This window comes from Ambystoma mexicanum, chromosome 7q (genome assembly GCF_040938575.1).
Source record: "Ambystoma mexicanum isolate Mex_15411 chromosome 7q, UKY_AmexF1_1, whole genome shotgun sequence".
Classification (NCBI taxonomy): Eukaryota; Metazoa; Chordata; class Amphibia; order Caudata; family Ambystomatidae; genus Ambystoma; species Ambystoma mexicanum.
The window spans coordinates 675,493,330-675,516,907 of NC_090941.1; the positions used below are offsets into that span (position 1 = coordinate 675,493,330).

The 23,578-nt window shown below is 49.0% G+C and overlaps 1 protein-coding gene across 3 annotated transcripts in view; it reads left to right on the top strand.

Moving 5' to 3' along the window:
- ATP8A2 (ATPase phospholipid transporting 8A2) overlaps positions 1 to 23,578 on the top strand; it is a 3,773,191-nt gene that overhangs the window by 1,159,810 nt on the left and 2,589,803 nt on the right. For all 3 annotated transcript variants that reach the window (XR_011284127.1, XM_069639892.1, XM_069639893.1), the window contains exon 4: positions 11,423 to 11,521. Coding sequence is in view for 2 of the 3 variants with exons in the window: in XM_069639892.1 (XP_069495993.1) it covers positions 11,423 to 11,521 (99 nt within the window). In the remaining variant the exon portion in view is untranslated. The remainder of the gene's footprint in view (positions 1 to 11,422; positions 11,522 to 23,578) is intronic.

A 23,578-nucleotide genomic window follows, 5' to 3' on the forward strand; every position in this document is an offset into this window, starting at 1 on the left:
TTTTGCTACTTCAAACATTCACACACCGGTCTCTCAGGTCGCTTGCCAACTCACCGGCTGTGTGCGTTTCTTTTTTGGATTTTACGATTTCCAATTCACGAGTCGAGGTTAGTACCACAGGCTTGAGTTCAGCTCCTCAACTCTGCCTTTCACCCGCAGGGGTCATTGGCGTCCTTGACACAATGCAGCCTTCTGTTGTGTGATCAGGCCTTTTCCAAGTGTCTTTCGTGACCTGCCGGAGGCAACAACCTGCAGTAGGGAACTCATGGGGTTTTTGACCCGCTGCTCTCATTCCTTGGTCCGCCGCTCTTCTCCAGTAGGTTTGCCTTCGCTCTGGAAGTTCTGCTCGTGCTCCGCCTTGCTCTGAGTGTGTCTCAAGGTTCTGCCTTTTATTCGTGTGAGGAGAGCTAATTGGTATCAGGTGTATGCACTTAGAGTCAAGTGCCTGACTTTTCCTGACCCAATTAGCGGGACATGATCAGTACAATGTGTGAAAGTTCATGTTGTTACCCTCAATCACCCTCTTCCTCAGCTCAGTGTTTGTGTAAAAAAGGGGGGTGGGAGTTGGGACCTCAGGGAATCCTAAACAAAATAGGATGGGACTGATAAACTGGTAAGATAGCTCAGCGGGTTCAGCGCTCGCTGATGCGATCTGAGCATGATCTGCAGGTGGCAGGTTTGAATCCCGGCAAGGCCAACTCAGCCTTTCATCCTTCCGAGGTCAATAAATGAGTACCAATTTCAGTTGGGTGATATTGTATGTAAATATGTGCTCTGTAAAGTGCTTTGGATGAAGGCGTTATATAAATAACACATCATTATCATTATAAACAAAATAGGGGGAAATATCGCGTCTCACCATCGGCTGCCTCACCCCCACTCCCCGAACACCCCTCACCCAAGTGATCCTCCCACACTGGTCCACCCCAGGGTCTGGATCCAAAGGCGATGGCTGTGCCCAGGCCACCTGAGAGAGGGATCCCCGGGGACTAACTAGTGTGATACCCTCTGGTGTCTCACAACGCCGAGACCCAAGAGGAAATAGGAGCCCAAGATCCAGATCACCCGCTGGCAAGTGTCTTTTCCACCACGAGAGGCACCGATGGGGAAGCAGATGCTACGGACCTGTGGAGGCGAGCGAGATACAAGACTGTAGATTTCCAGGAGTACAGAAACCGAAGCAAGTACGAAACCCAGACCAATTGTAACGGGCAAACTTTCCTGTGAATTAGAGAGAAAACAATACCAACATTGTTCTAAAAAGCTGGAATAGCCGCCAATACTACAAACAGTCAAGAGAGCATAATGGGAACCTGCCTTAGAGAAAAGAGAGTATGACGTCCTTTCATCGCAGGATGTTTTTTCACGTGGGTTTTTACCGTGGATTTTTTCAATGAAAAAATCTCATCTAATTTTTAGGCGAGGTTAGAAAAATATATCTATGGGCAATGGGTTTTCGAGAATAGCAAAAAATTTAAGGGGATGGGGCTTAAAAATAAAACATTTGTTGTTTTTTACATTAAAAAATCTGCAGTAAAATCCCCTGCAAAAAACATCCTGCAATAAAATGACATGGAACCGAAAAGAGATATGAACAATGCTATAAAATGCACAGCCAACGAAGTACGCCAAATTAAGAGAATGAGACTGGCATACACCCTCACTAAAGAAGAGTGGGAAAAGATACAGAAACTGTATATCATAGTTGAAGTTAACACCAAGAGTGTCACAGAAGCATGGACAGAAGTCCCATGTTGAGACAGAAAAAAGCGACGCATAATACCCTACAACACGGACAGCATAGTCCATAAATAATGGGGAGTGGTGTTATCCCTAAATTAATTTGTATACTGAGAGATAAGACTTTATGCCATTGAGCTAATGGACATTTGGGAAAGTCCCAATGCAACAAAGGTGGGAAAGAAAGTGCATTTTGAAGTCATCCTGGAGTGATTAGAACATTTAAAAAATAAGAAACTGTTTTCTTATCAGAGGGAAAGGGAAACAGTTACAGAAGATAGTTGTTGATTTTCCAAAAGAATTTGGTATTAGAATTGTGAAGACATTTTGCAAGAATTTTAAAGACTGAGAACAAGTCAACTACAAGTGGGCCAGACAGAAGTCCACACTGAGGCTATTGGACATGCCTCCCTTTTCTTTTGAGTCAGGTATTTTTCTATCATGGTAGGGCCAGTTAGCTACTTAGGATTCAGACAGAAGACATTTTATTTGGATTTGAAAAGCACCCTTAGTTTTACTTTTGTTAGGTAGGGAACTTCCCTCCTAGCGATAGGGTTATTTAGGCGTTTTGGTTTTTATTTAAATAAAACTTGCAAATCATAATGACATGTTGTCAGAGTCCTTCTGTTTCACCACAGTACTCTTTTCTGCAACCTTTCATACAGCATAACTTATGATTAGCAATGAGCTTCAGAAATTTGTTTGATCATTACAAAACTCAGACTTACTGACCATTTTCGTTATGCCACTGGCTTCAAGTTTTTGAGACTCAAGATCGGTGTCCGCAAAGTCATACCCTAAGTGGGCTTCTCCAGCATGGGGTCTGGCATGGATTCACATGCTCATGAATATTCCCCGTCGTCAGGCCGGGAATCCTCGGTATAGAAAAAATCAGTTTTGTTTCTGATCTGTCTTTCTCAGTAGTAACCAATCACTGGTCTCTGGGTCATACTGCCCCCAGCCAATGACTGCCCTCTCCCTAAGCCCCGCCCCTGGCAGCCATCCTCAGAATTTTACCGCACGTTCAAGTGTTGGGAGTCCTTGTGCTTAGCTCTCGAGCTTTTGCTGCGTTTTCGTGCTTTTTTCAGGAGATTTTCTCATTTTTTCGGTTAAATAGAGCCTCAAGCTCCACCGTTCCTACTTCCGATCAACGGGGATCCGTTTTGGAGTTTCTACGCCCCTCAAGGGTGAAGATTTCGTCGAGTTACGCTTTTGGTGGATTCCAGAAGTTCCAAAACCTACCCCGGACATGGCCCAGGAGAAAGGGAGCTCGACGCCCGGGAAGCTGTTCAGGACCTGCCCTGGATGCCAGCTTCAGAACGTTTTCAAGGAGGACGAGCATTCGTTATGCCTCTACTATCTCTGAGTACAAGACGCACAAGGAAAAGGACTGCGCGTTTTGTGGGAACATGTCAGAGCGGACCATGAAGGATCGCCACCTCTGTCTCGCCAACTGGCTGGAAGGCAAGAGCCCGCCAGGTGAGAAGAAGCAAAAGAAGTCCGAGCGGTCTTCTAAGTCCTGTGAGGGTGCTCCGGCGACGGGGGCCCAACAAAAGGCTAAGCACTGCGAGTCCGCGGGCACCGGGAGCGCCGAACGGTCGGGCTCCTTGGCTGCCAGGCAGGGCACATCCTCCCCGGCACCATCGACCATGAGCCAACCCTCTGGCTCAGGTAAGAGGAAGTCCGAGAACCTGGCGAAGCTTCTGGAGAGGCCCTGGTCGATCTCGAAGATTCCGGCAGAGGGGGAGCGAGGCTCGGACTCTTCCCCCAAGGTGAAGGCCCCAGGCGTGCAGAAGGTGACGTTGGCCTTAATTCACCCTGCTAAGACCTCGATTGAGGATGTCGCTGCGGCCCTGGCTCAGCCTGTGGAGGCTACACCAGTGGAGGCGCCCTCAGGTACCAGAGTCTCCCTGCCACCGCGGAGGGAGTCGTCTTTCAGGCCCATCGAGAAGACCCCACGAAGTCCTCGTTGGAAAGGGTGGGGGAGGGGTTGGTGGCCGTCGTGGATACGGACACGACCTTTGAAGAGGAGCTCACCCAAGTCGTGGAGGAGGCCCAGCCCATCGGGAGGGATCCCGATGAGGGCGACGACGAGGACGACGGTGACGCAGACGAGGCTCCTCAAGAGCCCTTGCTCCCGTCGTTTCCGGCGCTGCAGGACACCTCGGTGGCCATTTTGTCAGCCATCCAGTCCTTATGCTTGGAGATAAGGACTAGGATGCCCCTTCCCCCGACGGAGGTGCCTGAGCCAGACCCGACGGAGGAACCGGAGCCAGGACCTTCGGAGAGCCCACCACTTAAGAGGAGGAGGACGCATCCTAGGCCTCGTCTCCCGTTTCTGCGGCCTTCTCTGCCTTCCCCCCGGTCCACTACCCACGGGGATGATACAGGCATGGACACGACTACGACGGGTACGGATGACGACGGAGCCGTCGACGGGACGTGTCCCCCGTCGCCCCCTGCCCGGGCGTCCCCGCCCGACGAGATTGGATCCTTCCATGCAATGATTTCCAGGGCATCCGAGCTCTTCCAGCTCTGCCCCGAGGAAAAGAAGGAGGGGTCCTTTACCAACGGCGCGAGGCTAAAAGGAAAACGGTCCTCGCCGTACCGCTTCTTGATGACATCTGGGATGAGGGGCTCGCCTTCCTCAAGAACCCTGCCACGGCTCCTGCGAAGAGGGACCGGTACGAGAAGAAGTACCAGGTCCCCGACGCTGCCCCCTTGTGCCTTAGGGTGCAACCTACCCCGGACTTGGTCGTTTCGGCGGCGGCCAAGAAGAAAGCGGGGGGGGCATCGGCCTCGACTTCAACCTCCCCTCCGGACGGCGAGGGTAGGAAGCTGGATGCGTCGCGACGACGGGTCATCTCATCTGCAGCGACGACCATCAAGGCAGCCAACGCCCTGGCCATCGTAGCCCGCTACGACAGGGAGTTGCGGTTCAAGATCGCCCCTCTGTTGGACTTCCTTCCGGATGCCAAGAGGGCTAAGGCCCTGGAAATCTTGCAGGAAGGTGAGATTGCCTCGGGCCACGCCATTACGGTGTCTACGGACATCGCCGACACCGGTTTCCGTCAGTTGGGCAACGGCGTTTGCCTGAGACGACGAGGATGGCTCATGGCGACGGATTTCCGCCAGGACGTTCAGACCAAGGTTTTGGACATGCCTTTCGATGGGAACAAGCTTTTTGGCAAGGCGGTTGATGAATCCCTTCAGGCGATCAAGACGGACACGGAGACGGCCCGTGCACTGGGTGTGCTCCAACAGTGACGGCCGTCCTTTCGGAGCTCCGGAGGCAGACAGGGTGCCTCCAAGGGAGCCGGCAGCAGCTCCTCTACGTACCGTCAAGCGGCGAGGTCTTTGTCGCAGGAGGCTTACAGGGGACGCGGCAAGTCAGATGGATCCCGCCGTCGTCGCCAAGGTGGTCAAGGAGGCAAAGCGGCCTCCAAGCAAGATTGAACCGATGGTCGGGTCGGGCCCCTGCCGAAGCACCCCGGTGGGAGGCCGGCTGACGAAGTTCATCGGCGTGTGGGAGTCAATCTCCACCGACCGTTGGGTGCTGGACGCCCTGGCCCTGGGGCACGCCCTTGAGTTCCAGAAGAGGTGCCCCCGCATTCCTCCCGTGGCCAGGAAGGAAAATCACGTCCCTCAACTGGTGTTGGAAGTAAGGGCGATGCTCAGGAAAGGTGCCAGCGAGCTTGTCCCGAAGAGGCTTCGGGACTCCGGAGTTTACTCAAGATACTTCCTCGTGAAGAAGAAGACAGGAGGATGGCGTCCCATCCTGGACCTGCGACGACTAAACAAATACATCAAGGCACAGAAGTTCCGGATGGTCCCGCTCCAGCACGTGCTGGGACAGCTGGAGGAGGGCGATTTCCTGTCGTCGTTGGACTTGGACGATGCCTACTTCCACATCCCTATTCTAAAGAGACACCGAAAGTTCCTCAGGTTCGTGGTCAAAGGGCGGCACTACCAGTTCAAGGCCCTCCCGTTCGGATTAAAATCGGCGTCCAGGGTGTTCACCAAGTGCCTAGCACCGGTGGAAGCGCGGCTGCGCCTGCAGGGGATCCACGTCTACCCCTACCTGGACGACTGGCTCATACGGGCATGGACAAGGGAGCTCGCCGTGGAACACACTGCGAAGACCGTCCAGCTGCTCACGGACCTGGGATTCTCCATCAACTTTCCAAAATCCCACCTGGTCCCGTCGCAAGTCGCCCTGTTTCTGGGAGCACAGGTCGACACAGTGGCGTGGCGGGCCTCACCGTCGGAGGAAAGGATAAGGACCATCCTAGGAAAGGTGCAACGTCTGCTGGCCACGGATGTGGCCAGAGTGAGGTCTATCAAGTCCCTCCTCGGAATGATGTCCTCCTGCATTTATCTGGTGCCCCACTGCAGACTTCAGATGCGGCCCTTGCAAGAATTCCTCGACGCCCACTGGATCCAGACGACGGGCAGCTTCGAGGACAGGATCCCGCTCGACAAAGCGTTCTGTCAGGCGATACGATGGTGGGGTGTCCGCGCTCATCTGACAGCGGGAACAGGTTTCCTAGCCCCGGCCCACCAGGTGACGGTGACGACGAATGCCTCCCTGGAAGGTTGGGGAGCGCACACCGGGGGTCTCCACGTGAGAGGCCTTTGGCTCCTGGAGGAGAAGACTCTCCACATCAACATCTTGGAGCTCCGCGCGGTGTTCTGGGCCCTCAGGTCCTTCCTTCCGTCCCTCAAGGGCAAGGTGGTGAGGATCTTCACCAACAACACCACCACGATGTTTTACATTCGGAAGCAGGGCGGAACCAGATCCCCTGCCCTATCCAAGGAAGCCCAGGGTCTGTGGCATTGGGCCGTCGCCCAAGGGATGTTTCTGGTACCCTTTCATCTGGCAGGGATAAAAACACCATTGCCGACTCACTCAGCAGAGAGCTGCGCTCGTGCCACGAGTGGGAACTGCGCCAGGATCAAGTGGACCGACTCTTCCGACGATGGGGCAAACCCCAGATCGATCTCTTCGCGACGGCGGCGAACTCCAAGTGCCGGAGGTTCGCCTGCAGGTTTCCCCAACCGAGGAGCATGGGCGATGCTTTCTCGTTCCCCTGGGACGGCCTGTTCCTTTATGCATTCCCGCCGTTGCCGTTGCTACTCCGGCTCATCAACCAGCTCAAGAGGTCCCGGTGCAGGATGATCCTCGTCGCACCGGCGTGGCCGAGGCAGATCTGGTTCCCGGACCTTCTGGACTTGTCAGCGTCCACACCAGTCAAGCTGCCGACGGACGCAGATCTTCTCTCCAGAGAAGGAGGCGCCATTCTTCATCATGAACCAGAGTCGCTGAACTTGCAGGCCTGGCTCCTGCAGCACTAGAGTTTGGAGGATACGACATCCCAGACGACTGCAGAGGTTCTTGCAAAGGCCAGGGCATCCTCAACTCTCAAGTGCTACGGACATAAATGGAAGAGGTTCTCTGTCTGGTGCCGTGCACAGAAGATTAACCCTTTGTGGATTACGGTCCCTCAAGTATTGCTGTACCTACTGTCTTTGGCCAAGGCTGGCCTATCTCACGCTTCCATCAAGGTACATCTGGCTGCCGTCTCACGTTACACCAGAACTACAGGACAGGTGTCCTTGAGGTCTCATCGTCTGGTGAAGGAATTTATGAAAGGACTGTTCCGATCATTCCCGCCGGTGAAGGCCCCTGGCCCGGCGTGGGAGCTCAACATGGTGCTAACTAGGCTCATGGGGGCCCCATTCGAGCCTATGCATTTAGCGCCGTTGAAGTTTCTGTCGTGGAAAACAGCATTCCTCGTGGCCATCACCTCTGCAAGACGAGTGGGAGAGATCCAGGCCCTGTCTTGCAAGCCTCCGTACTTGACTTTTCACGACACGAGGGTGGTGATGAGGATGCACCCCTCCTTCATGCCCAAGGTGCCGTCGGACTTCCACCTCAACGAGCCCTTGGTGTTGCCAGTTTTCTTCCCGGCGCCTTCGTCGCCGGCTGAGAGGACTTTGCACTCGCTGGATGTAGCTAGAGCGCTGAAGTTCTACGTGGACCGCACAAAGAGTTTTCGGAAGACATCACAGCTGTTTGTGAACTTTGGACCTGTGAATCAAGGGAAGGCTCTCTCGAAGACTTCCATTTCCAGATGGCTCTCCAGCTGCAGCATGCACTGTCACCGGTTGGCAAACCGACCGTTGCCAGGCCGTCCGAGGGCCCATTTGACCAGAGCGATCACTGCTACTACGGCGTTCCTGTCTGGTGTGCCCCTGCTCGACATCTGCAGGGCTGCTACGTGGAGGTCGACGCACACCTTCACGAGATTCTACTGCGTCGACCGGGATTCCAGGGAGGAGTCCAGAGTCGGCCAGGCAGTGCTGCGCAACCTGTTCGCCTAAGGTGAGCCTGGTGAGGAGGTAAGAGTTGCTTAATGTTGAGTTGTTGCATTGCTTGATATTGAACCTTTTGCCATCTCCCGTGGTTGTGCATGTGTATACTGCTATGTATTCTTATATTCATGAGCATGTGAATCCATGCCAGACCCCATGCTGGAGAAGGAACAAGTTACTTACCTGTAACTGTTGTTCTCCAGCATGGGTCTGGCATGGATTCACATGCGAACCCTCCCGCCTACCCCTCTGCGGCTCTTCACTTGGTCATACTGCCACTTCACGTGCTACCAAACCTGAGGATGGCTGCCAGGGGCCGGGCTTAGGGAGAGGGCAGTCATTGGCTGGGGGCAGTATGACCCAGAGACCAGTGATTGGTTACTACTGAGAGAGACAGATCAGAAACGAAACTGATACTGATTTTTTCTATACCGAGGATTCCCGGCCTGACGACGGGGAATATTCATGGGCATGTGAATCCATGCCAGACCCATGCTGGAGAACAACAGTTACAGGTAAGTAACTTGTTCCATACAAGTCACCATCCAATATTAATACTGAATACGATGAGGTTGCAATCTCTAGATCAAGAAATGTATCCAAAATATAGTCTAACTTGTTCAAATAGCTTAATTTGCATTTGTACCAGATCTACAATATTGTGATGCTCAAAATAGCAAGACCAAACAACTATTACAGTTGTGGAGGTGAAACCGCTGCAGACTGTCAGAGACACCTTCCATCCAATAGTTATTTAAGATTTATGGAAAATAATAAACTTGAATGGGTGCCTCCTGAATGGATCTGGTGCTCAACTGGAAAAAGTTTTATTACTCAAGATCTTTCAAGATTGGTGCAAAAGCTCTAACAATAGGTTTAAAAAGATGGCAATTTCATTTAAGTATTTAAAAATAAGAAATAGAACAAAGAGGAGTGATGTAAAGAGATATAAAACCCTCAGAAAATGTGATTTTTACACTTTTAAATCTGAAGATCGTTCCATACGAAAAACGTACTTGAAGGTATTTAAAAAGGACTGGGACACAGTCATTTTCATTTGAGCTAGCCTGGAACCTGAAAGAAGAAAACAAAAAGAAAAACGGAAAGAAAAAGAAGTTTGACCCACCTGAAGACCATGCCTTGCCTCCTACAAACACTGTTCTTTTTCAAAAGACAGCTCAAGCAGGGATGCCTCCTAACAGCCTCGTCTTTTCTTCATTTATTCAGAATCATACAGTTGCAAGAACAGGCCTTACTGGGCACAGCCGAAACAAGTGTTCTACAATCGCAACCACTGGCAATATTAGGCATTTAACAGTGGCAAATGCTTGCATTTCTGGCAAAGCCAACACAAGTGTACCTATACTTTCAAATACTAACATTACTAGGCATAGCTAACACAAGTGGGTTTACAGAGGTACATGGGGGCATTAGCGGGCACAGACAACATGAGCATTATTACAGTAACAAATACTGGTATTACTAAGCTCGGCCAACACAAGGATTCTTACAGTGCAAATACTGGCACTCCTAGACGAAGCCAACACAGGTACTCTTACAATTACAAATACTGCCCTTTGGGCATGGCCAACAGGATTGGTCTTAAATACTGTGTTCCTCAGAGGTCTTACCTCTCTCCCTGGCTGTTCAACCAATACCTGGCACTTCTTGCCCACCGCATTGCCACTCTCTGCCCCAACTTTCAGTGCTATGCGGACGACACTCAGCTCATTTTCAGGCTCCCTTCCGAGATTTCTTCTCTCATCTCCGACTGTCTCTTCTCTCTGATATCCAGGAGTGGTGTGCCGCCAATGATCTCTGCCTTAATGCCAGTAAGATGGAGATTTTCCTCATCAGCACACCCTCTCCCTCCTTCCCTGTAGTTCTCTGGCCGGCCTCTCTTGGCCCTCCTCCCGCTTCCACCTCTGAGGCTAAAAACCTCAGGGTCATCTTCGACTCCACACTCTCCTTCTATCCTCACATCACTGATCTCTCTAAGAAGTTACACTACCAGCTGTACCTCCTCAGAGGTATTCTTCCTTTCCTCTCCTTCCCCCAGAAGCTCACCATCTCCAGAGCTCTGGTTCTCTCTAGGCTGGACTACTTCAACAGCCTCTTTCTAAATCTGCCTGCTTCTACTCCCTGCCCTCTCCAACTCATCCAGAACAGGACTGCGAGACTTGTCCTTGGCCTTAAGCCCAGGGATTGTAAACTTAAGAGGTGCTGCATCTTGCAACATGAAGTCAGAGGTCTCATGAGACATAGCAAAACTAAGAATTAGGATAAGGAGTGTAGCACATTGAGAGATTTAGTCCAGAGTCCCTGGTGACATTAGGAATCTAAAGGTAAGAAGTGGTGCGTCATGGGAGCTGCAGTCCCAGGTCTCGAGAGAGACAGAGAGTATAAGTTTATCAGGAAATGATGAACTTTGGGACTTAAGGTCCTAGGTCAAGAGAGAGCCTGCGAATCTGAGTACTCCTGAACTGTTACACATTGAGAACTGAAAGACACGGTCCAAAGAGACATTGCAAAGTTCATGGTGATACGAACTCTATGCTGGCAGGTGAAGGTGAAACGGAAGGACACACACAACTGTGATCAAAACAAGGATCATATTGCCATGTTGACTAACGAACTGCACCAGCTGTTATTTAATACAATCTTTCTAAAACTGTAGTCTTGGTTTTACTTCATTAATTTGAGAATTCTTCACACTTGCACATCATTTTCAGCTAGAATTTCATCCAAATGTATTATATAAAAATTTTTTTTTTTTTAACAGGTGGCACTTCCATATTTGCTTCAAATATAGTTGCCTTTCATTCTCAACCCAGGCTTGCTTGTACAGAAAGAAGCGCGTGCTGTGTCTGAGCTAAATGTTTGAAAATTACAACGATCCATCAGCATGTTTAATCTGGAATTTAGAAAACATGGGGAGACAAGTCCAAACTTCCACCTGTCTTCAAATCTGTCAGGAAAGCTCATCACATGTTGCAATGTACATATCCGTGTCCTCTCATCTAGGTTTTCTTCAGAGTTGCAGAGTGAGATCCCCTGGGTATTGTCCCCACCACCTATGCTGTATTTGGTGCATTTTACTGCTGAGGCCGTGTAATGCTCTTGGCCTTACCTCCCCAGTGCTAACTAAGAACGTGACTTGCTTTTTTCTGAGCGCATTTACTGGTAATTGAGTTCAGCACTGCAGAGAGATGCAGGCAGAGCTAAAATGGGATAACGGTTGCCTCGGACACCGCGCAGTTACCGTCCACCATGAATTGACATATCTTCATTTTCTCCTTTCATGCAGCAAATTCCAGATGTTTCCCCAACCGGACGGTATACAACATTGGTGCCCTTCCTATTCATTCTTACAGTCGCCGGCATCAAAGAGATTATTGAAGATTTCGTAAGTTCCCTGTTGCTTCCTGATTTGATGATTTGGAGTTGCTGTGATGCGTGGCGCTGCTGCAATCGGATACGAACCTGAGGCCTGGGGATTAAAGGAATAGTGCATGCATACGTTCAGTGGTTGCCATTCCAGTAGTTGGCCAACTAGAGATCTGCATTGGATAACAAAAGTGCATGTGGTTTTTCTTCTGATTAGCAGTACTTTTTCCAGAAGGAGCAGCATGCAGTTTGCCACCGCCCTTAGCAGTGTCCACTACCACAGTCACCACAATAGCAGGAGACTTTCCCTGCATTCACATGTAGGACCTGATTCTCAAAGATTTCCACTGCAGCAAACTAGATGCAATACGCTTCAAAAAAGTGGCCTGCTGCCTTATGCCTGATCCACAGAGACTACAATGCAGCAACCCTGGAAATACCTGGAGCATCTTTAAGATGCCAAAGGGCATTGTTATGTATTGATGTCATGTACACAGACCAGCTGTGGAGCATATAGTTTTGTCCAGGTCAGCTTTATTGTACATATTTACAGCTATGGGGGATCCAGTTTTTCTTAATATGTACACTACCATTACTGGTAATCATGGTGGACATTACAGGTACATAGACCGGTATGTACATGGACACAGACAGACCGGCCATCCTTACACACCCAGCTCAGGCCCCCAACTGACATTCATGGAACACTCACTCACTGACCCACTCAACATTCTCCTGAGCTGCCTATCATTCATACATCAACATTCCAATGGCATGCACTCCTGGCCAGTGACAATACAAGACTTGCATCACAGCAGCTACCTTCCATACAAAAGCACACATCACAACTGCATGCGCGGGATGCCGCAGATTTTCTCTAGGTTTAGGCTTTGTGAATGAAGTCTAAAGTAGCGGGTGCAAATCTGAGTTGATCACGTGCATCTCCTGATTTGCTCCAATGCACTTCTTTGTGAATCAGGCTCCTGGACTCGCCCCGTGGCTACCAGCTGCGAAATACACACATACTGTGAGAAAGGGTAGATGCAAGAACTGACATGAGTATGTGAAACACATTGTGACACACTGCTGCATTCTGCGCACTTGCCACTTGCCACTGAGCAAATATGCGAGGCATGCATCTTTTATTCCACATTGTGTTCACTGGAAATGGGGGTCTCCACGATACACATTTGCCAGTAGGTGTCAGTTCTTCATATTTTCAAATGTACGATGATGTGTTTTCCAATTCATTGTAGAACTATGCACCCATGGTTTTCAAACATCCATCACAGTGAATCCCAGACTGCAAGTATGGCTGTAATAAAGGCATGTGTTTTCTACTGGATCTTGTAAAGCTTCACCTTTTTCATTTCTGCTTATTTCTCTTTTGGATTTGAATGGTAACTTTGTGATTTCAAATTGTTATGACACCTACAAAAGGGAGTGTTTGGGCCTTTTCAGTCACATTCAGTACTGGAAACTGAAATTAATTACTGGGGAACCCCACTAGTGATGGGGGAGGGGAGTTTGGATTGTTCTCAATCCCCCACTCCACAAACATTTGCCTCAGAAGATTAATGTGAACACCTAGAAAATAACCCGAGAGGAGTGTTTCCTATAATGTTGCTGGCAAAGGATAAAAGGCGCACACCTGTTAACCTAAAAAGATGTATATAAATGTTTCCTGCAGAGCACAATCCTAACAAGCGATTTCACAGGCATCCTAATCGGATGTTCAATTGGTATTGTGGGTAAGTGTCAGACACCCCTGGACCGAATGACCTGTGTTCAAATCCTGGCTTCAACAGCGTTTCAAGCGCTCCAAACACAGTAACATGAATGGTGCGGATTCATTTTTATAGATCCGAGATGCAGGGATATTTTTTTTTTGCCAGATCTCAGATCCAGGAAAATCCAGCCCATGTCCAGCACTGCTCAAATTTTGTCATGCATAATGGTTTGATTGTACTCCAGTCCGACACTTCTGGCCTGCATACAGTGCCACCCACATGGGTGCCTCAGTGGCCATAGGAGCATCAACTCTCACTATTTCATGGGGACTAAGTGAATGGTAATAATGTCTTAATTCACATAGAGTGACGCCTTTTGTGAAATGTACATTTTGAACATGCTGAAATGTGAGCTACAGTAAATACATAAACATAACTGTAACTTTGTGACTTTGGAGTCACAAAATTCATAGGTTTTTAGTTTCCGGCTACATACAGTCTCGTTCTGTGGATCCCGATAGAGGAACATTTCCAGTTAAAATTGGTTTTGCCTAGTTATTTTACGTGAATGCAAATTGCTTGCACTATGGTTTTCAGTGCTCATGTACTTATTGACTTACACAGCAATCATGCAGACTCTGAGTTAATCAGCATTGCACAGTTGCCTGGTTTGTGCCCAGTGGAGCATTTTTTATGGGGCCCAGGCCAGACATCCTGTTTGCACCTGGTAGTGACTCACCTTTTGTGGACAAGGACTCCCATTCCTACAAGGAAGTCCCTTTCCGGAACCCATTATATGCCTATATGGGAATCAGAAAGACTGTTAACCACATTTTTGAATTTACTGAATAATGGCGTTTCCATAAACTCTTTGGCTTCAGGTAATGCTGAATCTCACCTGATCTCCATAGTCAAAGAGCAGCAACACACCTTTTGTTTCTGATGATGTACATAGAAACACGCAGAACTTTGTATGGAGAGAGTAAATCCTACGCAGGCGGGAGCTTCTGACGAGAAAAAGGGCTGGAGGGGCGGAGCCACAGTGGCTGGCATCCTGACCGACGGAAAACTCAAGATCGAGAAAGAGACAGAGATGGGACAGTGACTGTCTCGCCTGCTGGCAAAGCCAGACGAAAGCCATGGTGGGCCTGAAGACAGGTAACCGTTACTGAGACCAGGCTGCAACGGAGAGCCTGGAAGACCGAGCTCTGCTCGAGGAGAGCAGTAGCTGGGGAGTCGAGCAGTGGAAGGGAAGGAAGTGCTTCCAACAAGGTGACGCTGTGGGGAGAGACAAACGGATATAATCAGAGAGCCATAAGGCTTTGGAGAGCCCTGAGAAATCAAGTGACTCAAGGCTGGGAAAGCCATAAGGATTATGTGAGCCAGGTAACCCTGAAAGCAGATGATCCAAACCTATCAGAGGGCCATTGAACTTTGAAGAGCCATGTGAAACAGAGACAGTCCGAACTGGATCAGAATATTGGCAAGACCCACATCAGAAAAGTAGCTATTTGGCAGAAATACCATGGTTATAAAAGAAAACGCTATCTGAAGTGTGTCACATGAACTTTGGGGGGAGTGGGAGAGGGCTAGGGAGGGAAAGATGACCTGAGGGGAAGGGGAGTGGTGGGGGTAGCTTGACAAGAGAAGGCATGATGAGGGCATGGAAGAGTTTGGGATTTTGCACGCTTTTTACAGATAGCCGCCTTTATTTGTGGGTGCCTACAGATAGCTTTTGTTATTTGAAGTACATTGACCCTAACAGGGGTTATGGGGAACGTGCTCTCTTTAAAAAGAGAGAGTTAATTGAATTATACAGCCACAGTAAGGTGGGGAGCCATAGCGAGCTGGCTAGTGGGCCCAAAAGACATATATGGTGGCCACGGCCTTAGGCCGTGGCCTCCTACTGGGTCCAGAAGAAACATTGGGGGACATGTACAGTGGACATGGCTGAAGGCCGTGGCTACTGGCCATAGCTGAAAGCCATGGCTAGTGCCCGGTTGTGTTTTACAATATACAGTGGGCACTGCCTAGTGGGTCGAAAAAAAAAAAAAAAATTTGGGAGAACATGCACAGTGTACACGGCCAAAGGCTGTGGCTAGTAGCCCAGTAGTGTTCTAAAATATATAATTGAGCAATGGCAAGTGGGCTCGAAAGACATGTACCTTGTGGGGGTCAATAAAGAAATATTGGGGGAACATGTACAGTGGACATGGGTGAAAGCCGTGTCACTGGCCATGGCTGAAGGCCTTGGCTAATGGCCTGTGTTACTCACCGCTCCGTATGCTGATTGGAGCCTGGGTAAGACGACCTCCCGAAGGGAGGTAGGATTTAACAGGTTCGGGTTCAGCCTCCAGGATTCCAGCGACCCTGAATTCTGTGATTCAGGCTTCCTCTAAGAGGCGCTCTTTTCTACGATGTACCTCTCTGCCATTTGAGTAAAAACCAGCAGAGATGTCCATCGCCTAAAAGAGCGGGAGAACACACACCGCCAATAACGAATGCTGCAAAGAAACACAGTATGATTAGAAGCAATCAGGCAATATGGAGTTATTTAGACAATCAGATAATTCTCTAAGTACCTAGACAATGGTTGAGGTGGTGTTGGACCTTAATAGATGAACCTACAAGAAAACCCAAGACTATGAGTATGCACAAGTGATAACCACAAACTCACTATGACGGATACAACCCCCAGCAGACCTGATAAGTGGGATTCCTAGGGAAAATGGGTACCAGTTGAAAGGAAAACAACAGCAGGAACAAAACAACAAATGGGAAGGTTAGTAAGGAAGAATATACCCGGGCGGCACGAGGGTCGCACTAGTGATGGGATGGTGTATACACTGGAAAGCGTCACTACTATGCACTTGGTTGATGTAGAAAAGGTAAGCATAAATGATATAGTTCTAGGAATCCACACGTATGAGAAAGACTGATGAATTTCAGGTAATGAACAATACAGGAGAATAGTATGGGTTTTACCTTAATTGCACAAACACAGGCCAAGTTGATGAGGCAGTCTTGTAATGTGCAGCGTGGTACTCTGCGTAGGAAGATGTTTCAAATTGCGTAGAGCGGCAAGAAAAAGTAATCTCACCAGACAGGCGAAAGCACAGTGGGAATCCAGGGATAGTCCGAGTTTGGCAACAGGGTTCACTGATCAGAATGGAGGAAAAAGCAAATGCAATCCAAGGACAATCTGAAGTCAGCAACAGAGTTCAAAATCAGGTTGAAGGAACAGGCAAGGACAATCCAAGTAGACAAAGGTGGGACGAAGAACCAGGAAGTCAAGTATCGAGAGGAAAAAGGGAATCAGCCTTGGAACGGGATGAAACCGAAGGAACGTAACGCCACAATTAGCAGCAACAAGCCGCTGAGTCCCTTCGGCTTTTATGATGCAGGGGGGCGGAGCCTCCTTACGCGTTCTCTGCGCGCGGGATGTCTCAGCTGATGTGACGTTCTCTGCTGTACGGCCAGACGCCATGGCAACCGATACCGAAGCCACAACAAAGTTCTGGAACGCGCTTGTCCCCGTATGTGGCCACAAGAAACGGGAGGTACTACAGGACAGGGCCGATATGTAACAGCCCGATAGTGTTTTCGAATAAACACAACTGACTAGTAGGTTCAAAAGAAACATATCGGGGGACACGACCTAAGGCCATGGCAACTCACCATGTTTTAAGGCCATGGTTAGGGGCCCGGAAGTATTTTAAAATATACAGTGGGCACGGCCGAACACCGTGCTCACTGGCTAGGGCCAAATGATATGATATGATATGGTATTTGTAACGCGCCTATACACAAGTGTTTCAAGGCGCGACGAGGCAGGGAGGGAGGGAAACAAGGGGAAGACAAACGATCCTACTAGGCCAGGTGTCATTCAGATCGCGCAAGTGCAGAGGTAAGGGGAAAAGGAGGAAGTGCAGGGGGAGGAGGTGGGGGGGAAAGTGCAGTACAAGGTAAGTAGCGTAAAAAATAATAAATAATAAATAATAAATAAAAAGGGCCAGCTGGTGGCAAGTGCGAGGTAAGTGCAGAGCAAGTGCTGGGAAGGGGGCTGTAGGGATACAGTGACAGTCCCACAGTGCAGGGGGAGCCAGGGAGGCAGTGCAAGTGGAGAGTGGCTGGGCCCTGGACCGAGGTTGCTGAGAGTGGCCCAGATGCAGGTTTAGTGCTGAATTCAGTGGGGAGTTAAGCAGGTTTAGCAGGGGAGAGGGAGAGAGAAGGCAGAAGCGAAGAGGAAGGTTTTGAGGTGCTTCCGGAACCGGAGATGGTTCTCCTCAAGTTTCAGGGAGGCAGGAAGGCTGTTCCAGAGGGAGGCCCCTGCTGCGGAGAGAGATCTACCCCCAGCTCGTTGCTTCGAGAAGCGGCTGACCATGAGGGAGTTGGAGACGGATGAGCGAAGGGCTCGTGAAGGAAGATATTTAGGAAGAGAGAGTTGAAGGTATTTAGGTCCCAGGCCCCAGAAGGCCTTGTGGACAATGCAGAGGGTTTTGAACTTAATCCTCGCAGCCACTGGGAGCCAGTGAAGAGATTTCAGTCCTGGAGAGATACGGTCCCTGGGCTTGAGGCCAAGGACAAGTCTCGCAAGGAGTGCCATATACTGGTTGAAAAGCCAGGGAGAGAGGATGGAACCCTTGGGGGACACCACAGGTGGAGAAAAAGATGTCAGAGAGGAAGGAGCCCATTTGGACCTGGGAGGGTCGACCGGAAAGGAAAGAAGTCAGCCATGCCAGAGCCTGACCAGTGATACCCAGGTTATCACGGAGACAGTTGAGCAGGATGGCATGGTTGACAGTGTCAAAGGCAGAGGAGAGATCGAGCAGAATGAGAACACAGGGAGTGTTGGAATCGAGGTTCAGGAGCAGGTCCTCACGGATGTTCAGGAGAGCAGTTTCCGTGCTTCTGGCCGCTCTGAAGCCGGATTGATGGTCATGAAGATTACCAACAGATTCAGCATGGAGGTTAAGCTGGGAGATGGCCAGTTTCTCCAGGAGCTTACCCAGGAAGGGAGTAATGGAGATTGGGCGATAATTGGCCGGGCAGGAGGGGTCGGAAGAGGGTTTCTTGAGGAGGGGGTGCACAAGGGAGTGCTTGAGGGGGGATGGGAAGACTCCAGAGGCGAATGAGTGGTTGCAAAAGTCAGCCAGGGCAGGAGCCAGGGAGTCGATGTGGTCCTTGATGGTTTTGGAGGAACAGGGGTGAACCTGTTTAGACGAGGCTTTCATAGATCGGACTTGTCTGGAAACCTCATCAGCAGAAAAAGGTGGAAAAGCAGAGAAGGAGGGCGGAGGGGCGGCTGCAAGAGAGCAAGAGGAAGAGCCGGGAAGAGAGGGAGGGGGGAGAGAGGAGGAGAGCGAGGACAGGATGTCCTGAGTTTTTGAGATGAAGTGCGAGGCCAGTGCAGTGCAGAGGGCCTGGGAGGGGACAGGAGAGGTAGAGACTGCAGCAGGGTTGTCCAGCTCCTTGCAGATTTTAAAGAGTTCGGCCGAGTTGTTAGATGCCTCAGAGATGCGGGCTTGGATAAGGGCTCTCTTCTTGGTGAGAACGGAGAGCCGGTATTGCCTTTGGAGCAGGCGACAGGCCAGTTTGTCAGAGGATGAGCCAGAATGCCCTGGCTTTTGGCTGTAGCCACGTAGTGGGCCCAAAAGGAACATATTGGGGAACATGTGCAGTGGACACGGCCAAAGGTTAGTGTTTTAAAATCTAGTGTTTCAAATATACAGTGAGTATGGCCGAATGCCATGCTCACTGGCCAGGTCCAAAGGCCCTGGCTAGTGGGCCCAAAAGACATGTATAGTGGCCACGGCCTTTGGTTCCACTATACTGGGTCCAGAAGAAACATATTGGGGGAACATGCACAGTGGACACGGCCAAAGGCGCTGACTAGTGACCTGATAGTGTTTTAAAATATACAGTGGGCACGGCCAAAGGCCGTGTTCCCTGGCCAGGGGCAAAGTCAAGGAATTCTAATTCCTGTAGTTCAGAGTCAGCAGGGATCGAACTTCCCCCCATTATTCAATATTAGCCCTCAGTGGGTAGGGGGCGGGGGTTACCAACAGTGTGACACTCCAGGGTCAGGCATCTCAGCTGGCTCTGACCTACAGGAACCATAATTCCTTGCTGCAATATCATGGTTTTAACCAGTAGGATTCAACCTTGCACACCTGAATCAGATCAGCCTCCCTGAAAATTGCTGAGGCATGAAAGCATGCGCTAGGAGGAGAATACCACTGGACTGTGAGCTGATTGCAGCTGGGAACCAGAGTTGCACCCCTACCACTCCTCTTTTGTTCTGCATTTTTGCCTTCAGTGTTTATTTTTCACCATAGGATGGTGGCGAAGGCAGGGGATCACCCTCTTTGTCAAGTAAGTGACGTTTAAGCCTAACTTTGAAGAGATCCGAAGTCATCTAGATTTGATTGTGATGGGTAGCAGGTTTCAATGTAGTGCGGTGAGTAGAGGGAAAGAATGGAAGCAAGAGGATGCACGGTGGGGGTATTGGACAGTGCAGTTGAGTGCAGAGCAGGAGCAGAGGGAATGACATTGTGAGTAGAACGAGATACAATCAGGAAAGTACTGAGAAGCAAGACCATTGATAGCTTCAGAGATTAGGAGAAGGAACTTGAAAAGAGAGCAGTTGTGCATGGAGAGCCTGCCAGCAAGGTGCTGGTAGGTAGAAGTGGGGGAGGATCAGGGTATTCGTCCCTTCTCCCTAAGGGGGAGCCTACCCCTTTGTGGCTAGAGAGGTGAAGCCGCTCCGCAAGACCCTCCCTAGGGTTCTCGGCAAGTGCGACCTCACTAAGAGACTCCCCCTTAGTGGACATGGACTCCTGTTCCTGTGCTTCCATATCGTGGTGGGTAGCATGCCCAAAACACTGTGTCAAGGCCATCAGAGAAGGAAGCATGAACAGCTTCCTAATGGCAGCACCCTTATACGGCAGCAGGGAAGCTGAGAATGGCAAAACCAACGGGAAGGCAAATACCAAAGAGGAATACTGGAGCAAGGGCCATGCCCTGCCACATTGTGTCTGCATACAGAGAGGTAACGGGGAGAATGAGAGAAGAGGAATGCCAAGGAACAACATTACACGAAGAGAGAAACTCGTCCCAGTAACCTCGACAAGATATTGAATACAAAACTGTTTAACTGGAAGTGTGCAAAGAAGGTAAAGAGAAGAACGATTAACCCTGTGTGGAAGGAGATAAATACTGCTAACAAAGACCATTGAAAGGAGGGAAATTACTCTATCAGTTCAAAGGTAAAGAGTGGAGAAAGTATGGGATAACCTCCTGTAATAACGGAGAGGAGATAATACTATCAAGTAAACAAGATGGTTACAGAGAGAGAACCCAGGAGAGGGGAAAAGACAAATTGGATCAAAACCCATTCAAACTAAACAAGCCTGGATTAACAGATTATGAGAGGTCTATACATTTAGACAAGAATGTGAGAAAGTATCACAAGGAAAGTTGATAGACACATCACTAAAGAGAGTGCAAGACCCAAGAATATTGTGGAAGAGCTACAAGAATTAATGAAGGAGATAACCAGAGGCTATTATAGAAGATCATGTTAGAAAACAAACACAAGAGAGGGATATTGATATAAAGAGACTGTCAGAAGATAACAGAATACCAGGGGAAATAAGTAATTCTCGTTTAAGTTGATTATATTAGTGGTAGGGTCAGGTAGAATTTGGTTTGGACTGAGGACATTTCTTTACTTGAGACTTCCTGACAACAGACAAGCACCTTTAGTTTCTTTAGATAGGAATGGAAATCCCAATTGCACCAGGGAAAGTTAGGCCTTCTTATAAATTAATTAAAAGCAAGCTAGAATGTCCTCAATGAGTCAGACCCCTTCTTCTGACCCACCACAGTAGGCTGTAGAGCGTGCGGCTATCAAAGTTGAGGCCTTTGTATAGAGGGAGAAAGAACTAGGGAGGAAGGTCAAGGAGGTCTGTAGTTGAGTTTTCTGAACACGAGGTTGGTGATTAGAGTTTTGATAGCATGGTAAGAAATTGACACATTTTCTGAATGTTGAAAAAGTTAATACGAACAACAGAGGCAATGATAGTGATTAATTCTTGCAGTTGGAGGTTGCTATCAAAGAGGACCAGAAGTTTGCAAGCTTTGGGTGAGGGCACAAAATGGTCATGTGGGAAGGAGATTGTAGAGGGAAGGGATGACATTGGACGCTCTGGCACTCTGACCACTTGGGTGGTTCAGCCAAGGCCTTCTTGGAGGGACTCGAGTCGTTTTCATCATCACAAGCACTGAATTGTCTACATTCTTTGATACTGGGGGAACCTAAATATTTAGACTGTTTGTACAGATGCGAAGAACATCAGAATACTTAATGATCAACTGGGTGGACACAACCTTTTTTCTTTATCAACCTCTGATAAACATACCAAAGCACACTGCCTAGATCAAGTTCTCTCGAGAGACCTGCTGGTCCTGCTACATAATACCATTGCGGTCCCTTCGGCTGACCATTTTATTAGCCTTTTTAGGGTCAGATTAGCAGTTCAAGTCCATGCAAACAAAATCAAGATTGCAGGATACGTCATCTGAAAAAAGAAAAAAAACTCTTTTAATTCAATCCAGGGAGCCAATGGCTGACCCATTGCTTGCATCTGAGTGAATCAAACAGTCTTTTATACAGTTTGTGACATTGTAGCCCCTTTGCATGTGCAAAAAGACTAAAAGCTTTTCTGCCCTTGGTTCATTACATTCCTCAAAACATTGAAAACATATTAAGGAGGATAAGAAAAGAAGTCGAAGAAGCTCGATGACTCTGACACTTGCAGTGTGCAAGGTTGCTCTCATAATGTATAAAAAAGCAATTTCTGAAGCTTGGAGACTGTGGCCTTCATTACAAGTTTGCCAGTCTGGAAAAAAGTGCTGGTAACAACAGTTACTGGCACCTTTTCTGGACAGCAAACTACAAGTCTGCCGGTAGGGGCTGTGAACTACTGGCAGGCCTGACCTGCTGGTAGTTCTGGCACCTACCGGCAGAGTTTTCACTGAAGCACCAGCACCGTTAACCATGCCGGTGGTTCAGGGTTCCCATTCCCCTGGATTCCATAGGAATGGGAACTTGCCGGTAATGAACGGTAAGGTGCGTTTTCCGGTAACGCGCCGGTAGCACCAGCGGGTTACTGGCAGACTCGTAATGAGGGCCTGTATCTTCAGAAACAAATCTCTTGCACTGACACCATGCAAAATAAGCCGATAAATGTATCTCAAGGAAGGGCAATTCCCTTTTCATTTGTAAAATAGTCGATATCCAGGATGACATTGAAGGAAAGGTTATTAGGCTTTTTCTTCCATCCTGGTAGACTTAAATGTCTACACTCCACCATCATTTGATTTTGAACAAGCTACAGCTGATAATATTCTACCTTTTGTTACTAACTCTGAAGCCTACTTGTTGGATGAAGAATGCACTGCCAGTGATAGCTGCTCTTCATCATGCCAAGACTTTAGCCAACCCTGGTGCATATTGTTCTATCTATCGCTTCAGCAGGCAGTGTCACTTTTTATCTTTGGAAGAGCCTATTATCTCACCACTATTACAAGAAAAGCCCCTGTAGTACCTGAAAATATAAATAGAACTATCAGTCAATCACCGGCCTCCCCTGGACATCAAAGATTGTAGAGAGTGGTAGTCTTCCAACTACAGAAACCCGTGGAAAGCCTTAACTTACCGGAGTGCATGGAATCCGGATTCTGGCCTAGACATGGCACTGAGTTCGCCTTGACTGCTGTGTGAGATCACATCCCGTTGAGTGCTCACTTAGGCTTTGTTTCAGGCTTGGTACTGCTGGGCCTTTCAGCGATGTTGGATACCACCGGCCATCTAATCTTGTGGCCCTGCCTTACTTTAGTCGCAATGATCTCAAATAAGGCAATTACCTGGCGAGAAGAACCCAACTGCAATTGGTCCATAGCGACGCTGCCTGGCTGATCTTAGGATGAACACATCCCACTGTATTTCATGCTCCTGGCAATCTCTTCACTGGCTGCCTGTTCAATGTAACTATTGTGTTTTAACTTTTGAATGTATTCACATACTCGCTTCCCATGCCTTGGCTAATGCAATTCAGCTGTAGAAACCAAATGGAGTCCTTTGCTCCCAATGTGACTGCTAGCCAGTTGTTCCTAAGTCTAGATGTAGAGGGGACTGCGGTTTCTCGATTTCAGACCCTAGTCTCTTGACACCTAGCACCTGCCTATCCAGAATTATGCATACTTGCTCTCTTTCTGAAAGGCCTTCTAGGCCACTTTTTCCTCCCAGAATCTGTTCTCAGCTTTCTATCCATTTTGTTGAA